Source organism: Onychostruthus taczanowskii, unplaced genomic scaffold (assembly GCF_017590055.1).
Source record: "Onychostruthus taczanowskii isolate IOZ18803 unplaced genomic scaffold, ASM1759005v1 scaffold20, whole genome shotgun sequence".
Classification (NCBI taxonomy): domain Eukaryota; kingdom Metazoa; phylum Chordata; class Aves; order Passeriformes; family Passeridae; genus Onychostruthus; species Onychostruthus taczanowskii.
Window position 1 is genome coordinate 7,051,618 of NW_024499240.1, and position 20,720 is coordinate 7,072,337.

General features: G+C 38.1%; 1 protein-coding gene across 50 annotated transcripts in view; it reads right to left on the minus strand.

Annotated features, from left to right (window-relative positions):
• TTN (titin) overlaps nucleotides 1-20,720 on the minus strand; it is a 238,064-nt gene that overhangs the window by 45,789 nt on the left and 171,555 nt on the right. For all 50 annotated transcript variants that reach the window (XM_041403525.1, XM_041403521.1, XM_041403519.1 and 47 more), the window contains 35 exons: nucleotides 20,131-20,445; nucleotides 19,890-20,038; nucleotides 18,864-19,014; nucleotides 18,495-18,776; nucleotides 18,102-18,404; nucleotides 17,695-17,997; nucleotides 17,302-17,583; nucleotides 16,544-16,843; nucleotides 16,152-16,454; nucleotides 15,726-16,034; nucleotides 15,360-15,641; nucleotides 14,822-15,121; nucleotides 14,387-14,680; nucleotides 11,324-14,290; nucleotides 10,907-11,227; nucleotides 10,515-10,799; nucleotides 10,008-10,307; nucleotides 9,379-9,681; nucleotides 8,052-8,327; nucleotides 7,639-7,938; nucleotides 7,246-7,548; nucleotides 6,711-7,010; nucleotides 6,296-6,583; nucleotides 5,907-6,203; nucleotides 5,517-5,819; nucleotides 5,118-5,423; nucleotides 4,048-4,335; nucleotides 3,654-3,944; nucleotides 3,249-3,536; nucleotides 2,492-3,082; nucleotides 2,293-2,397; nucleotides 1,596-1,793; nucleotides 1,215-1,511; nucleotides 507-1,094; nucleotides 110-412 (listed from right to left, as the gene is read on the minus strand). In XM_041403525.1, coding sequence (XP_041259459.1) covers nucleotides 110-412; nucleotides 507-1,094; nucleotides 1,215-1,511; nucleotides 1,596-1,793; nucleotides 2,293-2,397; nucleotides 2,492-3,082; nucleotides 3,249-3,536; nucleotides 3,654-3,944; nucleotides 4,048-4,335; nucleotides 5,118-5,423; nucleotides 5,517-5,819; nucleotides 5,907-6,203; nucleotides 6,296-6,583; nucleotides 6,711-7,010; nucleotides 7,246-7,548; nucleotides 7,639-7,938; nucleotides 8,052-8,327; nucleotides 9,379-9,681; nucleotides 10,008-10,307; nucleotides 10,515-10,799; nucleotides 10,907-11,227; nucleotides 11,324-14,290; nucleotides 14,387-14,680; nucleotides 14,822-15,121; nucleotides 15,360-15,641; nucleotides 15,726-16,034; nucleotides 16,152-16,454; nucleotides 16,544-16,843; nucleotides 17,302-17,583; nucleotides 17,695-17,997; nucleotides 18,102-18,404; nucleotides 18,495-18,776; nucleotides 18,864-19,014; nucleotides 19,890-20,038; nucleotides 20,131-20,445 — 13,071 coding nt within the window. The remainder of the gene's footprint in view (nucleotides 1-109; nucleotides 413-506; nucleotides 1,095-1,214; nucleotides 1,512-1,595; nucleotides 1,794-2,292; nucleotides 2,398-2,491; nucleotides 3,083-3,248; nucleotides 3,537-3,653; nucleotides 3,945-4,047; nucleotides 4,336-5,117; nucleotides 5,424-5,516; nucleotides 5,820-5,906; nucleotides 6,204-6,295; nucleotides 6,584-6,710; nucleotides 7,011-7,245; nucleotides 7,549-7,638; nucleotides 7,939-8,051; nucleotides 8,328-9,378; nucleotides 9,682-10,007; nucleotides 10,308-10,514; nucleotides 10,800-10,906; nucleotides 11,228-11,323; nucleotides 14,291-14,386; nucleotides 14,681-14,821; nucleotides 15,122-15,359; nucleotides 15,642-15,725; nucleotides 16,035-16,151; nucleotides 16,455-16,543; nucleotides 16,844-17,301; nucleotides 17,584-17,694; nucleotides 17,998-18,101; nucleotides 18,405-18,494; nucleotides 18,777-18,863; nucleotides 19,015-19,889; nucleotides 20,039-20,130; nucleotides 20,446-20,720) is intronic.

Sequence of the window (20,720 nt, forward strand, 5' to 3'; positions counted from 1 at the left end):
GCAAATAAAAGATAAAACATTACATTACAGCAGAAGTCATTTATATTCTCTCTGAATGTGCTCCCTACCCATCCCACCCACCCCCAAAAAGAAAAAGCATGATACTGACATGCAACATCTTTGCAAAGGACTGAGTTTGAAGTATCACTTGGTGGTCCGACTCCAGCTCTGTTTTCTGCACTGACACGGAATTCATATTCGTTTCCTTCCAGAAGACCAGTTACTTTGCATCTAAGATCTGAAACCGGCTTCTTTGTTGCTCTCACCCATCTTAAACCTTTCTTTTCTCTTCGCTCCACATGGTAACCTGTGATTTCACTTCCACCATCATCGACTGGCCTTTTCCAGGTAACTGTGACAGTATTTTTAGTCACATTTGTTACTTCTGGTTTTCCAGGAGGGCCTGGAGGACCTGTTCAGGAAGAAAAAAAGTACAGTTAAACAAAAAATCAAGTCTTTAGAAATTAATAAAACCACACTGGAATTCCTTAGCTTGTTCTACTTACCAAATCTATCCACCATTTTAACTGGTTCTGATTGTACTGGCTCACCCTTGCCATACTGATTTACTGCTGAGACACGGAAAACATATTCATTTCCTTGAATGAGCTTGCTAACAACATGCCTACAGCTCTCAATGTTTTCAGCAACCAATGTCCAGAGCAGTCGACTAGTCTCTCTCTTTTCAAGAACATATGACTTTACTGGTGATCCACCATCTTCTGCAGGAGGTGTCCATGTAAGAGTCGCTTTTTCTGCTGAAACATTGCTGATCTCAATAGGCCCTGGAGGTCCTGGAATATCTAAAACTTTCACATGTACAGTCTCCTGCTTAGTGCCAAAAGGATTGGTTGCAGTGATGGTGTATTCTCCAGAATCTTTTCTGGCTGCATATTTGACACTTAGAGTAGAAGAAGTTGGCTTGGTTTCAATGTGCACAAGCTCTGAGGGTCTAAAATCTTTTCCAGCTTTGGACCATGCTGAAGTTGGAGGTGGTTTGCCACGGATACTAATAGCAGACAGTGTGATGGTTTCCCCTGCTTTTACTGTTAAACCTTCCTTCAAAGTAGGATCCAGAACAATGCTTGGTGCCTCTGTCAAAACAAAGTCAAAAAATACTGATTGTTACAACAAGAACACAGGGATAGGAAACAAAAGAAATTTGATTATAATTATTCAAGTAAAATTCTGCCTTTTCAATGCCATCTACATACCATACTCATCCTTGCATATTATGGTTCCTGTGGATTCAGATGGAGGACTGATAGCCCCAGCAGTGTTCTTTGCTCTAATTCTGAATTCATATTTGCAGCCTTCAGTAAGGTCAGTTACAGTAAATGCACAGTCTGGAACATTCACGTGATTAGCTTTCATCCAAGTCTTTTTGGGTAAATCACGCTTTTCAACAATATAGCCAGTTAATTTATGTCCGCCATCATACTTTGGTTCTGTCCAAATGAGTGTTACTGAGTTCCTGGTTACATTGATAACTTCAGGTTTCCCAGGAGGATCTACAGAAAAAAAAAAAAAATAGCAGTTAAACAAAAGGTATTTCAAATTTCAGAATTTTCCTTTTTATTTGCCTGATAACTTACCAATAGGATCAAGTGCCACAACTGGTTCAGATGGAAGACTTGGTTTACCTACTCCAGCCATATTGATTGCCATTACTCTGAATTCATATTCCAGACCTTCAGTTAATCCTGTCACTCTGAAATCTTTCATTCTTATTGGCGTTGTATTTGCTCTCTTCCACAGAAGACTATTTCTTTCTTTAACTTCAATGTGATAGCCTAGAAGATAAATGATGAGATAAAAATATGGGGGGGTTTCTAGAAATCCTAATTTCTCACAGCATTGTGAAACATCATACTGCCCATATTGCACACTGCATGTGCATTGTACAAGAGGAGCACTGAAAATCAGGTTAAGAAATATATGTGGACATACATGATGCATGTACATAACTGCAATGAGGAGGTGTTTCTAAATGCAAATTGCTAATTTTGTAGATGCAAGTATTGTCAAATTTGGGTCTATTTCTTTACATATTTTGGCTCCGAGCAAAGATATTTTTTTCTCAGCTAGCATTTTCCCAGCATTTGAGTTATTACTTTTTTAAATAGGAAGTAAACCAGTGTAATCAGTCAATTACTCAGTCAGTCAATCAATCAATCAATCAATTTAATGCATAAATACCTGCTACTTTTATCTTACCTTTTGACAGAGAGAAATAACCATTAAGTAGTATTAACTACTGAAATGCTAGGGAGGCTTTGGGGGATTGGGTACCTGTGATTGGTGAACCTCCAGTTCTTCTGGGATCAGTCCAAGTTAAAGCTACAGACTCATGCCGAACAGCAACAATATTGGGAGGTGGAGGAGCATCTGGGACATCTGAACAATATTGAAAAAAAATGCAGCAGTGTTAAAAATTATTATCACCTCTAAAATAAATTTTTAGATTTCAAAAATTATAATGGATACTTACCAAATGGATGTTTTGCAATGACAGGCTCTGATTTAAGACCTTCCCCTACTCCATATTTATTTTCAGCCCTGATCCTGAATGTATATTCATTTCCTTCATGAAGTCTTGTAACTCTAAATGTGGTTTTTTGGACTGCAGAGGCACAAGTCACCCACTTATTGTTTACATTATCTCTCTTCTCTAGAACATAGTTAGTGATTTCTGAACCACCATCATCTTTTGGAGGGCCCCATTTTAAGGTTATGGCATCAGCTGTGACTTCTTCAAATTTCACTGGACCTGTTGGTATGCCAGGTTTGCCAACAACTTTCACAAAAATAGTGCCTTCCTTGCTGCCAGCAACATTCCTCAGAGTTATTGTGTATTTTCCTGCATCAGCTTTCTGGCAGTCATGTACTACAAGGGTGGTGTTAACTGCTGTAGATTCAAATGCAACTCTTCCACTCTCAGTAATTGCCTGGTCTTCATCCTTCTTCCAAGTTACAGTTGGGACAGGCTTGCCTTTCATAGGGATTTTAAGACGGAAATTGCTACCCTCTTTAGCAGTATAGCATAAATCAGGCAGATCTCTTAAGTCAAGTTCAGGTGCCGCTGTAAAAAATGAAGGAATCGAGTTATTTCACCATACATAAAATCTGTGGTAAAATTAAGATGCTGTTTTAAAGGTGTATTATTTCTGTGTATACATGGCAATGATAGTATACATAAAATATAATCTGGGTAAGTAAAGCATTGAATTAATGATCTTGCTTCTCACCAACATCATCTCTTGCTACAATTGTGATCTCTGATGGAGTTCCATATCCAGCATCATTTTGGGCCCTCACTCTGAAAGTGTATTCTTGTCCTTCTTTCAAGTCTCTCATTGAAAAATGGAGGTTCTTTCCCCGCATGACTTCTTGCCATTTATCTTCACCAGTCAGGACCTCAACAACATATGCAGAAATACGGCTTCCACCATCACTGATAGGCTTCTTCCATACCAAATTGCATGAGGATTTTGTTACAGCTGAAGCTTTTAGATCCACAACTGGCCCAGGTGTTTCTAGAAGAAAGAAAAGCATAGTAAGTTTTCATTCAAGCTAAAAATAAAGATTATTTGAACAAAAAAAAAAAAAAAAAAAAAAAAAAAAAAAAGATGAAAAGGATTCATTTTTCCTACCAGAAGCTTTGACAGCATCACGAGTTTCACAAGGATCACCAATACCATATTCATTTTCAGCAAAAACTCTGAAGAAGTAAGATTTGCCTTCTTCTAAGTTAGTTATCCTGTAGCTTGTCTTTGGACATTCTGTTGTTACTGTGGACCATGATTTTCTTTCTGCATCACGTTTTTCAACAACATAATTTTTGATTGGACTGCCCCCATCTACTAGAGGAGGTTCCCATGTAATGAAGGCAGAATCTTTAGATGCTTCCTTTACAATCAGGTTAATGGGTGGGCCTGGGGTATCTGGATAAACACAACACCACCATATTTGATTTAGTAACAGACTTTTGAATACCAGTTAAAAAGTTAACAAATATATTATAATGGGGAAAGCCCTGACACTTACCAAGTACTTTTACAACAATGGTATATGACTTTTTGCCACAGCTGTTCTCCAGACTAAGGACGTATTTTCCAGCATCATATTTATTTACGTTTTCACAACGCAGGAAGGTATCAAAATCAGTTGATTTGATGTCTAATCCTTGTCTATCTCTTAGGTTGGCACCCACTTTAGACCATGAAATCTTAGGAGGTGGACGTCCTCTTACTGGCACGTAAAGTCTCATTGTGACTCCAGCACGCAACACAAGGACTTTCCTTAGTTCTGCATCAAGTTCTCCTTCAGGTGGAACTGTGTGTTTAAGAAAAATACTCATGTAATTAAAGCATCATGTTTAAGATGTTCACAAAGGTTACTGTGACAAAAACTCCCTTTTTACTGGCATTTCACTAGACTACCCAACTTCTCATGCCTGTGATGATGTTAGTAAGCGTCCTGACTCCTGTCTGAAGATAATTTGAAAATATACCTTTTTTTCGGCAGTGCTTTCACCTACTTTTTTTTTTCCCTGCCTTTACACCATTTATGTTAGAAAGGCTCTTAGTTTCTCTAGAATTCAAAGGAGTTTCAGAGCACCCTGGACTCCAATGCTTTTCTTGAACTAAGATAGTTTTGTGAAGCAATGCTTTTGTAGGTACTGCAAAATGCATACAAAAGCTAGCACGCATCTTAAGGAGAAAGTGTCATACAATCAAAGAGTATCATACAACTGCTTAGAATAGTAATTTTGGCTTCAAATAATTTAGAAGATATGAATGTGACTGAAAGTTTTAAGAAAGATGAGCGATCTGACAATTCTAATATTAAGATTAGGAAAAAAAAGTAAATCTTGAAGATACAGTAGAAGGCAGAAGGCTATAAAGCCTACAGTGAAAAAAGGAGACACCAAATCCTATTCTGTTCATAACTACCCTGCTTTCTTCCAAATTAGCCACTGTTAGCCTACATTTTTTGAATAAAAACATGTTCCAAATAATTCTGTGCCTATGACCTGTGACAAAGTCTGTCTTTGAAACACACCCCATAAACTGAAGCAAAAGTCAACAAGGCAATGTGTTTTCAAGTGAACTTACTTAAAATGTCTTTGGCAGTGTGTTTATCTGGAACATCACTTGGATCGCTGTATCCAATCTTATTGACAGCATAAACACGGAACTGGTACTCTGTACCTTCCATCAGCCCTGTTACCACAAATTGTGTAGCCTGTAAATTCTTGGGTAGATTGCATCTGACCCAGTTGTCTGTGTCAGCTCGTTTTGATTCCACTAGATAACCAATGATAGGGCTTCCTCCATCATATGCTGGTTTGCTCCATGACAGGCTTATTGAATTACGAGTAGTATCAACCACTTTTGGGAAAGCAGGTGGGCCAGGAGGATCTGGGAATTAAAAAAACATAAAATTAGCATACCAAATGCTGCATGATAATATTTGAAAATAATAATGGAAAATATCTGAGACTTCAAGCTTACATTGAGGGTCACGAGCATACACTGCTTTAGATGGTGCGCTAGGCTTGCCAGGTCCAGCCTTATTCAATGCTATCACCCGGAACTCATACTCTGTTCCTTCTTGGAGTCCAGTAGCTTTAACAGTTCTTTCAATGACAGGCTTCCTGTTTACTTTTGTCCAGTTAAGAGCCTTTGTTTCACGCTTCTCAAGTATATAACCAGTTATTGGGGATCCACCATCACTAGCTGGTGGCTTCCAGCTCACAGTCATAAAGTCTTTTGTTACATTGCTAATTACTGGCGGATCACAAGGTCCGGGCACATCTGTGGAGATTAATTTGAAGATTACATTCACATTATTAAGTATAGACAAAAACCCAGTGATATGAAACTATTCCACAAAGCACTTACCATATGGGTTTTTAGCAACTGCAGGTTCAGTCAAGATGGGGTCTCCAACACCGTACTTGTTTTCAGCACAAATGCGGAACTGATACTCATGTCCTTCTATCAGTCTCTCCACAGTGCAGCTTGTAATGGGTACATTGGCACTGACTTGGGCCCAGTTAGGTCTGCTTGTTTCACGCTTGTCTACAATGTAGTTAGTAATTTCTGAACCTCCATCTTCCAAAGGAGGCTCCCAAGAAAGCATTGCACGATCTGCATACATATGTTTGATTTTGACAGAAACTGGTGGGCCAGGCTTATCTAGAACAATTAACATCAGATTATTATAGTTCTATCTCTTGCTACATCATTTAATTATAAATATGTTTATTATTAGACAGTCTTTAGCTTACCAAGTACTTTAAGCCTAATGGTTGCTGACTTTGATCCACTTGCATTTTCAGCAGTAATAGTGTAGTCTCCTGTTTGCTTCCTGTTAACACTGAACAACTCAACTGTAGCAAGATTTCTCTTCGTGGTGATCTTAAGACCTTCAGATGGCTTTAAAACTTCTCCTTCTTTCTTCCAGGTGATTGCTGGCATTGGCTTGCCATACACATTTGCCTCCAGGCGCACATTAGTTCCAGCTTTTACTGTAAGCTGTGACTGCATAGACAGATCTAACTCTATTCTGGGAGGAACTGAAAGGAAAGAGTCCAAGAGTTAATCAATCCAGCAGGAGATAAACGTCTTGTTTTTTACATGAGTGCTAGTTCCCAACATGCACAGACACCTTCCAGAGTTATCAAATGCTTTTGTACTCCTTACCATTTTCTGGATGAATGGTCACTGGATCAGAAGGTTCTGAAGGTCGACTAATGTTAACTGCTGTCTTGGCAATTGCTCTAAATTGGTACTGAGCATTTTCTTCCAAACCAGTCACAGTGTACTCTTCCTGGGGTATTTGATATGGAGTTGTATTGCACCGCTCCCACTTATCACCAGGTAATTTGCAAGCCTCCACAAAGTAGCCAATAAGTTTGCTACCACCATCATGCTTTGGTCTTGTCCATACCAGTGATGCAGTACTCTTAGTGACATCAATAACTTCAGGTTTTCCAGGGGGATCTATGGCAAATAAAAATATATTATAGTATATTTTTCAAAAAAGAGCTAACACATTATAAAATGGCTTTAATATTACTGGATCCTATTTACTGCACACCTAAACAGTGTAGAGTGATGTCATAATAAACATGAAAGTATAAACAAAAGGGCAAACTAAAGATCATAATAAGTTGCAGATATATTGATAATTATCACAAAAACAGTCTGCTGCAAAGTATTAGTATGGGTAGCTTACCAACTGGTGCTCTTGCTGTGACAAACTCAGTTGGTTTACTAGGTTTACTTGCGCCAGCTCTGTTCAACGCATAAATTCTGAAAGTATACTCAAGACCTTCGATGAGGCCCACACAAGGGTATTCTGTGGAGCGTACAGCTGTGTCATTAGCTTTCACCCACAGTAAACTGTTCCTTTCTTTGCGCTCAATGAGATAACCAGTGATTGGACTGCCTCCATCGCTATCTGGTTTATCCCAAGCAACAAAAATGCAGTCCTTATTGACCTTGGTAATACGTGCATTCTTTGGTTCACTGGGAACATCTAGAAAGGAATATAAAGATAGACATCAATTGTATGTTTTCTTAGTAGAAAGTTTAACTAGAGAAATGCTGCTATCAAAAACTGGTGTACCAAATGGGAATCTTGCAATCATCTTATCAGAAGCAAGTGGCTCAGAAATCCCAAAACGATTTTCAGCACGAACACGGAACATATACTCTTCTCCAGGAATCAGTTTTCCAATTCTGCAGCTTGTCTTTGTGACAGAAGATAAAGCTGTTACCCAGTCTCCTCGGCTTACATCACATTTCTCAACTACATAGTTTGTAATGTTGCTGCCACCATCTTCAAGAGGTATGTGCCATGAAAGAGTGCAAGCATCAGCATCTATTTCAGAAATATCAAATGGAGGCTGTGGTGGACCTGGCTTATCTGCATGAAAAAAGTATATTAAGAAAATGGATGAAATAATATGGCAATGACTGGAATATAGTAAAACCAGCTTTATATAAAGCTGGACTGAAAAACAACCAAATGGGACATACCCATGACTGTCACTTTGATTTTCTGACTATCAGTACCAGAGCTGTTTTCCGCAGTAAGAGTATAAAAATCAGTATCTTTTCTAGTCACATCCTTAATGATAAGAACAGAAGACTTTTCTGCTTTATGCACAGCAAGGCGACTGGATGTAACCACATCTTGATCTCCCTTCAGCCATTTACACACTGGCTGAGGTTTCCCATATACATGAGCTTCAATTCTCAGTTTCTTTCCAGCTTTAATGTGAACATGATCAGGCATCAGAATCTTAGGTGGGACTGTAAAAAAAAAAAATCACACAGAGGAAAATAAATTCAAGTTCTTTGACATATTAATTTACTTTTTCTTAATTTTTCATGTGAAATGTCTCTGCATCTCTCTTAAGTAGAGTCACCTGTATGAATGACTAGAAATTCTTTAATTTATGTTCCACTTATGGACAACTTCAGTTTCTGCAGGTGGCAATATCCATTCCATCCAATAATACTTTTGTATTATTGTACAGTTTATAAGATAATATTTATGAATTTGCATTGCCTTCACCCGCATTTATGCAGAGATTTGTGCACTATTAATGCACAAAATATAATTTCTCTTTTTATCTGAAATCTGTTGCTGGCTTATTGCTGGCCTTCTACAAGAAACATGGAGAAGAAAACTGAAGTTCTTACTGAGATAAACCTGCTTGCACAGTCAGTCTTTCTGTATCCTTAAATTATTTTTCTCCTACTTCTTCTTTTGCACAAAATCAATTTTTTCCCAAAAGAAACCTGGCAGCATGCTTGGTGTACTTCCTTCCACTGGCTAGTTTTCTTTCTCCTGTTCCTGTACCTCTCTCTTTTTCTTCCCATGTCCCAAATGAAGAAGATTCTGCTCATCTTGCCCTTACCCTACATCTTCTTGTGCCTCAGGAACCCCGTCACCTTAAATAGGCCAACCTGTCTTCCATGATTTTTGTTTTAGATTCTCAACCAACCTTACAATATAAACCATTTATTTTCTCTTATATTGAAACAAGTCCAGCTTTCCAGTTTATCTCTCAAACTACCAGTCTGACACTTCTTCTCTTCCATTTAAACTTGAAGGAATTTCTCCCTAATTCTTATCTTCCAGTTCCAACTGAAACTGTACCTGAAATGTTATTTAATAATTCTGAATTAGTGGTCAACTCTCATTTTTTCCTGACCTGTCAAAATATTCAGTACAGTTAACCATAATCCTCCAGATAACTCCATAAAGCAAACATCCTTCTGTGACTCAAAAACCTGTATATCTCACTCATTTAATTATTGAAGCAGTATATTAGGTAGTATTTAAATTGTTACTTACTGAGTTGTTCTTTAATTTCGTATTCTCCTGTAGCTTCTATTGGCAAACTTACTCCTACAGCATTTCTAGCTGCCACTCTAAAGTTGTACTTCTTTCCCTCCTTCAGACCAGCCACAACAATGGAGAGATCTTTAACAACTGAATATTCCATCCAGCGATCTGCTGGTTGATCATGTTCTTTGTAGCTAACAATGTATCCGTCAATTTTAGAGCCTCCATCGCGCAGTGGTGGCAGCCACCCTAAAGTAGCACTATTCTTTGTAATTTCAGTAACTTCAAGTTTTCTTGGTGGATCAGGTTCACCTTTCAGGGGAAAAGAGGAATGCATTAAACATTGAATTTCCAAGATTTTCTTACTTTTGAATATTGGATACTATCTACGCAAATTCAACAAACACATTATATAAAAGATGGAAACTCATAATAATTTCATAGGTACAATATTCATTGATCATGTTATTTGAAAGAAACTGATACAGACATACTTATGTTTATACTTGAGTAGTCAGCAGCATTGTTCCATTTAGAAGCACTAACTCAAGAAATGTAAAAATCTGCTAAAATTAGAGAAAAACAAACAGAAAACGTCCATGGAGGCAAACATAAAATATACATAGAGGCATACTCACTTAGAGGATCTGTTGCTAGAACAGGTTTTGGTATGTCACTTGGAACACCTGACCCATATTCATTCACTGCTGTTACTCTGAAGTAATATTCATTTCCAGGCACAAGGTTCGCTATTTGGAAACTAGTTTTCTTTAGTTCTGCTGTGACTGTTGCCCATGTCTTCCTGTCAGCCTCCCGTTTCTGCAGGATGTAATGAGTCACTGGGCTACCCCCATCATTCTCTGGAGGTGCCCATGAAAGATGGCAGGACATCTTGGTGACATCTGAAACCTTGAAGTCTGACACAGGTCCAGGAGTATCTATGAAGAAATTTCAATTTATGTTAGTATTTTCTTCTTTAATAAGTTAAAATTAAAGGGGACCAACAGCTGTCTATATGGAGGGAGTTAGTGATAGATGATAGAATTAGACTCAAAAACTGTTGCACCTGAGGAAAACAAATATACTTGCAAGGAACATCCAAAATAGTTTTAGAATTGTCTTGAGGTATTTCTCACATTACTTACCCAGAACTCTGACGTTCACAAATACAGCCTTTTCTCCAGCTGCATTAACAAGTGTCAGTGAATATTTGCCTGAGTCATCACGTGTTGAATCGGGAATGACACAGAAGGCCATAGTGTCAACCAGATCAACTTGTCCTTTTCTGATAACATTATCAATACCCATTCTCCTCCAGGTGACTTTTGGTGCTGGGCGACCCCTCACAATGGCAAAAAGTCTAATAGGGCATCCTGCTCTGACTGTGACTAACTTTCTCATGCTGGCATCCAGTTCAATCTCAGGAGGTTCTGAAAGACAAAGAATAAAATGCAAATTTTTGCACATTAAATAAAATAAGCATATAGCAAATAATGTGTTGTATGTAAACACCCCAAAAGAAGATGGGAAAACTCACCAAGTATTTCTTTGGGAGACACAGCTTCTTTCAATTCTGCTGGTCGGCCAAGGCCAACCTGGTTTTGGGCAGAAACTCTGAACTCATATAATTGCTTCTCATCCAGGCTGGTAGCTGTGAATTCAGTATGAATAACTTGAGCAGCAACATTACATCGTTTCCATCCTGCTTCAGGATCAGCACCCTCAACTTTTGGTCTCATTTCCACAACATATCCAATAATCGGAGCACCACCATCGTACACCGGTTTTCCCCAGCCAAGGGTTAAGGAAGTCTTTGTGCTATCAACAACTCTCAAGTTTGTGGGAGGACCAGGTGGTTCTGCAAGGCAGTAAAAAATACAGATTAGAACACAGCTGTAGAGTTTAGCAACCTGTTAACATTGAAATAATACAGAAAAATTTAGTGGTATTTTACCTATTGGGTCTTTGGCTATTACAGGTCTTGATGGCAAGCTTGGTTCTCCAAGTCCGACTTCATTTTCAGCACTGACACGGAACTGGTATTCGTGACCAGGGAAGAGATTAGTAACCTTCTTGCGTCTCTCTGGGATTGGAGTTTTAGTAACAGGAACCCATCTCAGTGATCGTTTCTCTTTCTTCTCTAAAATGTATCCTGTAATTGATTTGCCACCATCATATTCTGGTGGATTCCAAACCACAGTCATCTCTTCTTTGCTGACTCTTGTGACATCTGGAGGGTCAGGGCGTCCAGGTCTATCATATTTCGTTTTTGCAATAATTGGATGTGTTTCTGTTGGTGGACCAGTGCCCATTTTATTCTCTGCACGCACTCTGAATATATATTCATTACCTTCAATGAGGCGTGTCACTTTGGCATAGTTTGTTAGGACAGAGGAAGAGTATGTAGACCAAACCATACGCTTGCTTTCACATTTTTCCAGGATGTAGTTCTGTATTTCACAACCACCATCATCTTCTGGAGGATCCCAAGTAACAGTACATCTATCACTTGAAATGTCAGTGACCTTCAAGTTTCGTACGGGACCAGGTTTATCCAAGACAATAACAGTAGCATATGCCACAAAGCTACCAGCTGCATTAGTTGCTGTAATCACATATTTCCCACCATCAGTACGCCTTGATTTTGTGAGAACAAACTTAGATGTGTCAGAAGTGTTTTCAATACTGACTCTTGGAGATCTGGTGAGATCTGTGGCATCTTTGTCTTTTGCCCATACAACTTCAGGCTGTGGTTTTCCTCTGACTCCAGCTTCAATTCTAATTGTGTCGCCTGCTTTCACAGTTAGAACCCCACTTAACTTCAAATCTAGCACTGGTTTCTGGAGATCTTCCTTCACAACAACTTCAGCGGTTTTCACCCAGTTACTTTCACCGGCCTCATTCTTAGTTTGAACTCGGAATTGGTAAGTTTTATTTTCCACACATTTATCTACCATGTAGTGTGTTTCCTTAATGCTGCCTTTGTGAACTCTTTCCCATTCATCTGAATCTTTCAGTTTTCTCTCAACATGGTAACTTAAATTGGGACTTCCACCATCATAATCTGGCCTCCTCCATTTCAGGTATACAAATGTCTTTCCTTTCTCTGCAATGTGAAGATTTTCTGGCTCTCCAGGCTTGTCAATAGGATTGATAGCAAGGATAGGAGTCTTGGTCTCAATGCAAGGACCTGGACCTATTTTGTTCTCTGCACAAACTCTGAAGAAGTATTCACGGTTCTCTACAAGATTTGCCTTTACTAGTCGTTTAGTAACATCAGAGGAGACAATTGACCATCCCCTCTGATTTGGTTGACGGTATTCTACTATGTAATTTGTAATTTCAGAGCCACCATTATCCACTGGACTCTCCCAAGAGATCATACAAGAGTCTTTTGTGACATAGCTTATTTTCAGGTTCTGACATGGTCCAGGTCTGTCAAGTACATTAACAATAGCAAAAGCTTGAGCTTGTCCACAGCTGTTTTTAGCTGCTATTATATATTTGCCATGATCAGATCTTTTGGCTTCTTTCACTTGCAGTTCAATATTAGGTAGATCATGAAGTATTTCAACATGCTTGTCTTGGACTAGTACTTTGCCATCTTTAGACCATGTTATTTCAGGATCTGGTCTGCCTTTTACCTTACCAGTAATACGTATTGTTTGACCTACTCGGACAGTAATTAAGTCTCGACAGGTCACATCTAGGCTTATTTCTGGAGGAGAAAGAATATCTTTTGCAAGCACAGTTTCTGGTAGTTCTCTTGGTTCTCCCTCTCCCACGATGTTGACAGCTTTTATTCGGAATTTATATTCATTTCCTTCTATTAATCCAGGTACTCTGAAAGCACACTGTCTAATGAGCTCATCCTTATTAATCCTATTCCACTGCGTAGTTCCACTTTTCTGACATTCCACAATATACCCCAGAATTGGGCTGCCACCATCCTTGAGGGGCTTTGTCCACACAAGATCAGCTGATTCTTTAGTTTTGTCTTTTAATTTTGGATTTATAGGTGGACCAGGAGGAGTGATAGGACGTGATGCTTTTATTGGATCAGAGCTTGGAGATGGTTTGCTTAAGCCCACCATGTTTTCTGCAAAAACTCTGAATTCATATGTGTTGCCTTCAAAAAGACCAGTGACTCTGTATTTCATATCAAGTATAGGCGTCTTATTGACACGCACCCATTTACCAGATGCTTCCCGACGTTCAAGTATATAACCAGTTATTGGAGTTCCACCATCAGATTTTGGTAGGGTCCAAGACACTGTTGCAGCATTTTCTGTAATATCATAAACAGTTGGTTTACCAGGTGGGGATGGTGGATCAAACATGTATTTAGCAACTGTTGGTTCTGAATCCAGGGGTGCACCGATGCCTATCTTATTTTCTGCACGAACACGGAAAATATATTCACAGCCTTTCTGCAGTCGTGGAACCTTAATTTTTGTGTGACTTGTTCCAGAGCTAACCACTCCCCATGTTTCTTTCTTTGATTGACGCTTCTCAACAATATAATTTATTATAGGACTCCCACCATCATCTTTAGGAGGGCGCCAAGAAATAACCATATATTCTGGTGTTACTTCAAGAATATTAATAGGACCAGTTGGTGGGCCTGGAACATCCAAAACTGTAAGGTGTAGAGCCACAGTTTTGCTGCCAGCTGCATTAGATACTGTGAGTAGATATTCTCCTGTATCTTTTCTTACACAGTCTTTGATAGTAAGCACAGTTGAGTAATTGTCAGTCTCAATCTTGTATTTGCCATCTGGTTTAATTTCAGTGTCATCAGTAACCCATTTTGCTGTGGGAACTGGCACACCTCTCATAATCGCTGGAAGGCGCACTGTGGTGCCAGCTTTAACAACAAGACCTTCAATTAACTTCACATCTAGATCCACAGATGGAGGTACTGAAATTAGAGAAAAATAGAAATTATTTTTTCAGGAAAAACGCTTACAGAAAAAGAAAAAAAATCAGTGAAAAAACATGAGAAAACAAAAATTACCTAGCTTTTCTTGACACTCTATTGGTATAGTTGTATCTGGAAGGCTAAGACCAACAATGTTTTGAGCTCTCACACGGAATTTGTATATTTTTCCTTTCTGTAGGCCTGTAACAACACAGTCTAGCATAGGGACTGTCTGGAACTTTGTCCATTCATCTGCACCATCTTCTTGATATTCCACCAAATACCCAGTTATCTCAGCACCACCATCACGATCTGGTCGATTCCAAACAAGGGAAACTTCAGTCTTGTCAACATCTACATGATGCAGATTCTTTGGTGGCCCTGGAGGATCTTTTAAAGTACAAAAGCAAAATGGTTACTAGGATGAAAAATCTACAGTACCAGTGTATCATGTTCATACCAACAGGACAACCTCAAAATTACCAAATCCCATATGAAAAAAATCAAACCATATAACTGAAAAACACTTACGCAGTGGATCTATAGCTTTGATAGGCTTAAGTGTTTCCACATATGGACCTCTACCATACTGATTCTCAGCTGCAACTCGGAAGAGATACTGAGTGCCTTCCATCAGATATTTAGCCATATGGCTGCGTTTCTTGGAGGATGATGAGATGGCTACCCACTGTGCAGAAGCTACATCTTTCCTCTCCACCACATAGTTGGTAATCACAGAGCCACCATCATCTTCTGGTTCCATCCAAGTGAGATAGCAAGAGTCGCTTCTAACATCACTGATGTTCAGATTTCTGGGTGGACCAGGCTTATCTAACATTGATAAAAATATAATCTGTTATTCATTTGGTAATGGAAGCATTTCTTAAACAACTTTGTAAATTTCAAGATAAACTATATAGTATTTTTAATCCTTTTTCTATTTATTTAATATTTGCATAAAAATAAAAATATAACTTGGTTTACAGATATTTTCCAGAAATTTCTTTATTTCCTAATCTTCAGTTATAGAGTAAAAAGATGCTGTATAAAAGGAATACAAAATGATTACCTAAGACCACAACTTTTACTGAAACAGTCTTTGAACCAGCTGGATTTTCAACTGTCAGGGAGTACATTCCACCATCTTCATGGACAGTGTTACGGATTTCAAGCTTACTGCCAACTCCAGTAACTTCAATATCAGCTTTGGGTGAGACCTCATGATCTTCTTTCTTCCAAGTAACTTTTGGGAATGGAACACCTTTAATAAGAGCACTAAGTCTCAGGGTATCTCCAGCTTTTACATGCTGCTCTCGGGCCATATTAGCATCAAGTATTAACTCAGGAGGTTCTGGAATCAAAAATAAAAGTTTTTACAAAATGAAGAAAAAGAAATCTGTTCTCAGGTTAACTTATCTGATTTTATTAAACTCACCAAGCCTGTCCTTTACTTCTACTGGATCAGGAACATGTGCTGGATCAGATTCGCCTGCTGCATTGACTGCCTTGACCCTGAATTTGTAGGTTAACCCCTCAGTAAGACCAGTGACTTTGTAGTTTGTTTCAGGACAAGAATCTGCTGTAAGATTAGCCTGTTTCCATTCCTCATCTCCAACTTTCTGAAACTCTATAAGGTAGCCAATTATCTTGCCATTTCCGTCATGACGTGGTGGTTGCCAAGATAAATCAACTGAATTTTTAGTTTTATCTACTGCTTCTGGATTAACAGGTGGACTTGGTTTTGCTGTTAAAAAAGTAAAACAATAAATAAATGGGAGGAAAAAAGGAAACTATTAGAATAATTTTTAACTGAAACTGAGTGCATTAAAAATTCAATGAGAAATGAAATGTGATACTTTACCAATTGGATCTCTAGCGAAAATTGGCTTTGATGGTGGACTAGGATCACCAACACCAATTTCATTTTCTGCTGACACACGGAATTCATACTGACAGCCTTCAAGGAGATCAGGCACTTTGAACTTTGTACCAGGGAAAATTGGATCTTTGGTAGCTTTCACCCATCTTGTAGCCATTGTTTCCTTCTTTTCTACAATGTAGTTTGTTATTGGCTTGCCTCCATCATATGGTTTGTTCCAAACCACTACTGCAGAGTCTTTGGTTACATCCTTAATGATTGGTTGCTCAGGTGCATCAGGAACACCTGGGGTGAGAAGAAAAAAAGAGTGTATGAACATTACAAACAGAATAAAGATTGGAGTATCTAAATAAAACTGAAAACTAAAAGCTTACGGAAACGGTCCTTGGCTTTCATCTCATCAGAGATGAGAGGATCGCTTATGCCATAAAGATTTTCAGCATAAATTCGAATTTGATATTCTCTTCCTTCAAGCAGCTTGGGAATTTTGCATGTTGTCTTCACTGTGGCAGATGTAACTGGCATCCACAAGTCTTTGTGCGTATCCTTCTTCTCAATTATGTAATTTGTAATTTCACTGCCTCCATCATCTAATGGAGGTTTCCAGGAAACAACCATATGATCTTTAAAGACTTCATCAAATATAACTGGGCCTACTGGAGGTGATGGGCGATCTGTTTAAGGAAAAATAAAGCATATCCATGCTTTTTTATGAACATCACAAAACAACATCAATTAAACAGTGTCAATACAGCAAATATAGTATAAAATTAGAAACTTGACATCACAGTTATAATAAGGAATCAAGACTTCAGGGCTATTCCTCTGTAATAAATGTTTGACGTACTGGAATTAATTCCTTAATGCTTATAATGCATTTGAATTAACATTTTGTACAGTGTTGAGATTCTCTAAATGCATGTAGAGACATTAAATTATTCATGCTGAATAAACTAATTCAGAGTTAAGTATGTGCACAAAATAAATAAATAGCTTTTTAGTATAACTGAGAAAGCAGTAAATTGAATTATTGTAATAGAGAACACATTTCAATACTTAAATTTTATAAAAATCATTGAATTCTAATCACCAATAAAAATCACAGACAATATTGTTGTTCAGTAAAACCCACCAACGACATGAACTTGACAAAATCCTTTTCTTGATCCTGTGCTGTTCTCTACAGTAACACAATATCTGCCTGTGTCTTCACGGACAGATTTTAGTATCCCCAAACAAAGAGTTGCAGGAGTTGTCTTAATCTTTATTCTGTCATCTTCTTTCACAACAATATCATCCTTCAGCCAAGTAACCTTTGGTGCAGGTTTGCCTGAGTAGCGTCCAGTCAAGCTGAAAGCTTCACCAACTCGAACAATAAGCTTGTCTCTAAAGTCAAGGTCAAGTGTGGGAGGAGCTGAAAGACAAAATACACAAAATCCACAAATGTCAGCAATATTAATATGAAAAAGTAAGGATCAGTAAATGCAATTACTATTTTCAAAATAAATATGAAAAAGAAACATACCAATTTCATCCTTGCATGTGATTGGTTTAGTGCAAAATGATGGCTTGCCTTGCCCCACAATATTGCAAGCACTCACGCGAAACTCATAAGTGTCACCTTCTTTCAAGCCTTCTACAGTGAATTTCCTATCTAGCATTTTCTCCTTTGTAACTTTGTGGAATTTGTCTTTTCCAATGAGACGGCTCTCTAGAACGTACATGGTGATATCTGAGCCTCCATTATATTTTGGAGGGTTCCAAGTTAGTGTCACAGAGTTCTTGGTAACTGCTTTTACTTCCAGGTCTTCTGGACGGTCAGGAACAGCTGTGAATAAAGTAAAAATAAGGTACATTCATTTTTCTTCATATTCAGAATCTTCCTGTGTATAAATCTCATATGACAGTTATCTGAACCAAAAATATTCTTACTTATTGGATCTCTAATGAGAATCTCTTTCGTTGTTTCTGTGAAAGGACCCATGCCAATTATGTTCTCAGCTGCAATTCGGAAAAAGTAGGCTTTTCCTTGAATGAGTCCCTGAACAGTAGCATTCTGTCTTGTAACTGTGTAGGTCACTGGAGTCCAAGCTCTGTGGTCAGATTCACGTTTTTCAATTATATAGTTTGTAATAGGAGAACCACCATCATCTTCTGGAGTAAACCACGACAATTTACAAGAGTCATTAGTTAGATTCTCTGTAAGGAGTGGCAATCCAACTGGGCCTGGCACATCTGGAAGCAAGAAAAAAATGGAGTATTGAAACATACATGCTGAATCTTGGGAAATTGTACTTGTTCACAAGCACTGAAGCTGCTATTTACCTAGCACATCAACAATAATTGTCTTCTTCCTCTCACCACCATCATTTTTAGCAAGAAGGGTGTATAGACCCTGGTGACTCCTTTTGCAATTTTTGATGACTAAAGAAGAACTAATAGCTGTTTCTTCAATTTTGGCTTCTTCTGGCAAAGCTTGCTCATCCCTGCTCCAACTCACTGTTGGAGGTGGTTTTCCTGAGACATATGCTATAATCCGAATTACTCCTCCAGCATGAACAACAATTCTGTCCCTTACACTTGCATCCAAATTAATATCAGGAGCCACTGAGGAAAGAGAAAAAAAAAGTCAATGATTTTCTTTTCTTACTTTGAGTTAGAGATACTAAAAATGTAAATCAAAATTATAAATACCAATTCTGTCCTTCATTTCAATAACGTCTGTAACTTCTCCAGGCTCTCCGATGCCAGCAGCATTTACTGCTCTAACTCTAAATTTGTAAAAACAACCTTCTTTTAATCCTGCCACAACGAACTTGGTTCCTCTAATTTCTCTATCTTTTACCTGGAAAAAAACATTGTAACATCAGCAAACATCAAGACACCATCAATTTCTTTGCAGAGTTTGAAACAAATCTGACATTAGCTATTATTTCAGATATACAAGCACACAAAAGTATTAAGCCTACATGGATCTAGCCCACACAGAATTTGTCAGAATTTTTTTAAGAAATATGTGTCATGGGCCTACAAGCTATTCTGAAGATTTGTCTTTTTTCTAACATATTCTAACATAGAAGGTTATTAGAATTATCTATTTAACAATTGCAATAGTCTGGTCTCAGAAGAATTACATGTATTTTTGGACACATAAGCTCATATAAGAGAGAGCAACAAAAAAAAAGGGAATGAATTTATTTTCTTTTCAAAATCCAATATAAATCCAATATATTCTTCAACTGGAAACAGTATTGGAAATGTGGGTTTTACATAAAAGGAATCCATGTATTTATGGAGACACAAAAAATACCCAAGGTGTGCACCAGTTAAATTTTCAGTAATGCACTATTGAAAAAAATGATGAAAATGTAGAAACATAGTAGTTGTAAATGCTTTGGCATCATCTGATATGAGTGAGGGTTACTTTTCTGACAGTTCTAACTTGATCTTCTGTGGTTTTTTATCATGTATTACCTACATATTTTTCCACATCTTTAAATAAAAATTGCAAAATTCTGTATCTAGTATTTGCACAGTTAACTTCATATTGAGGAAGGTCAAGCTTGGTCTTGTATTTTAAATATACAAAGATAATTATGGTACAAACTTTTAGAAAATAACTTGAACAGCAAAAAATTTTAAAGAAAAATTTTCTGGAGCAATTAATATTGATAGACACAGAGAGAAGAAGTGCTGATTTTGTAGTGGTTTTCCACCTACCCGTTCCCATTCTTCCTTTCCTTCCTCTTTAAACTCAACAATGTAGCCAGTGACTCTTGAGCCACCATCCTTTACTGGTGGAGTCCATTCCAAGTCTACAGAAGACTTTGTCCAATCAGTAACTTTTGGTATAGGAGGGCCAGGTGGGGCTGAAAAATATAATCATACAGCATAAAGATGTAGTATATGTTCTTGTTTGAATATTTTCAAATTCAGAAAAAAAGTAATTTAAAATATTTACCAATAGGATCTCTAGCAAGTGCTGGATCAGATGGCATGCTTGGTGGGCCAACACCAGCCGCATTGATAGCTGACACACGGAACTGATATTCAGAGCCTTCAATAAGGCCTGTAACTTTGTATGAAACCCCCAGGGTCATAGGCTTGATAGGATCTCGGTTAACCCTGGTCCATCTCTTTCCAGTGGTCTCTTTGCGCTCCAACCAGTAACCAGTAATAGGAGAGCCACCATCATGCTCTGGCTCTTCCCAGTTCACTGTCATTGAGTCACGTGTTATACTGCTAACTGTTGGCTTGTCAGGAGGTCCAGGGACAGCTGAGGGAAAAAAATTCACACACGGCTTGTAAAAAATATGCTAAAATTACACAGAAATAGCTAGAGTGCAGAAGAGCTATGCACTCACTTGGTTGCCATTGCACTAGGCAATTAGCCATCTGCACAAGATCTCTTTCCTCTTTCAATTTCTCACCCCTATTCAGGTACATATAATTCTGTGAAAAATTAAATGCCTTTCCTCTAAATAAAAAATGTCAAAATCTTTTATTTCTAGCCTTTCTGGATCACTACCTCATTTTAGTGCTCAGCCTAAC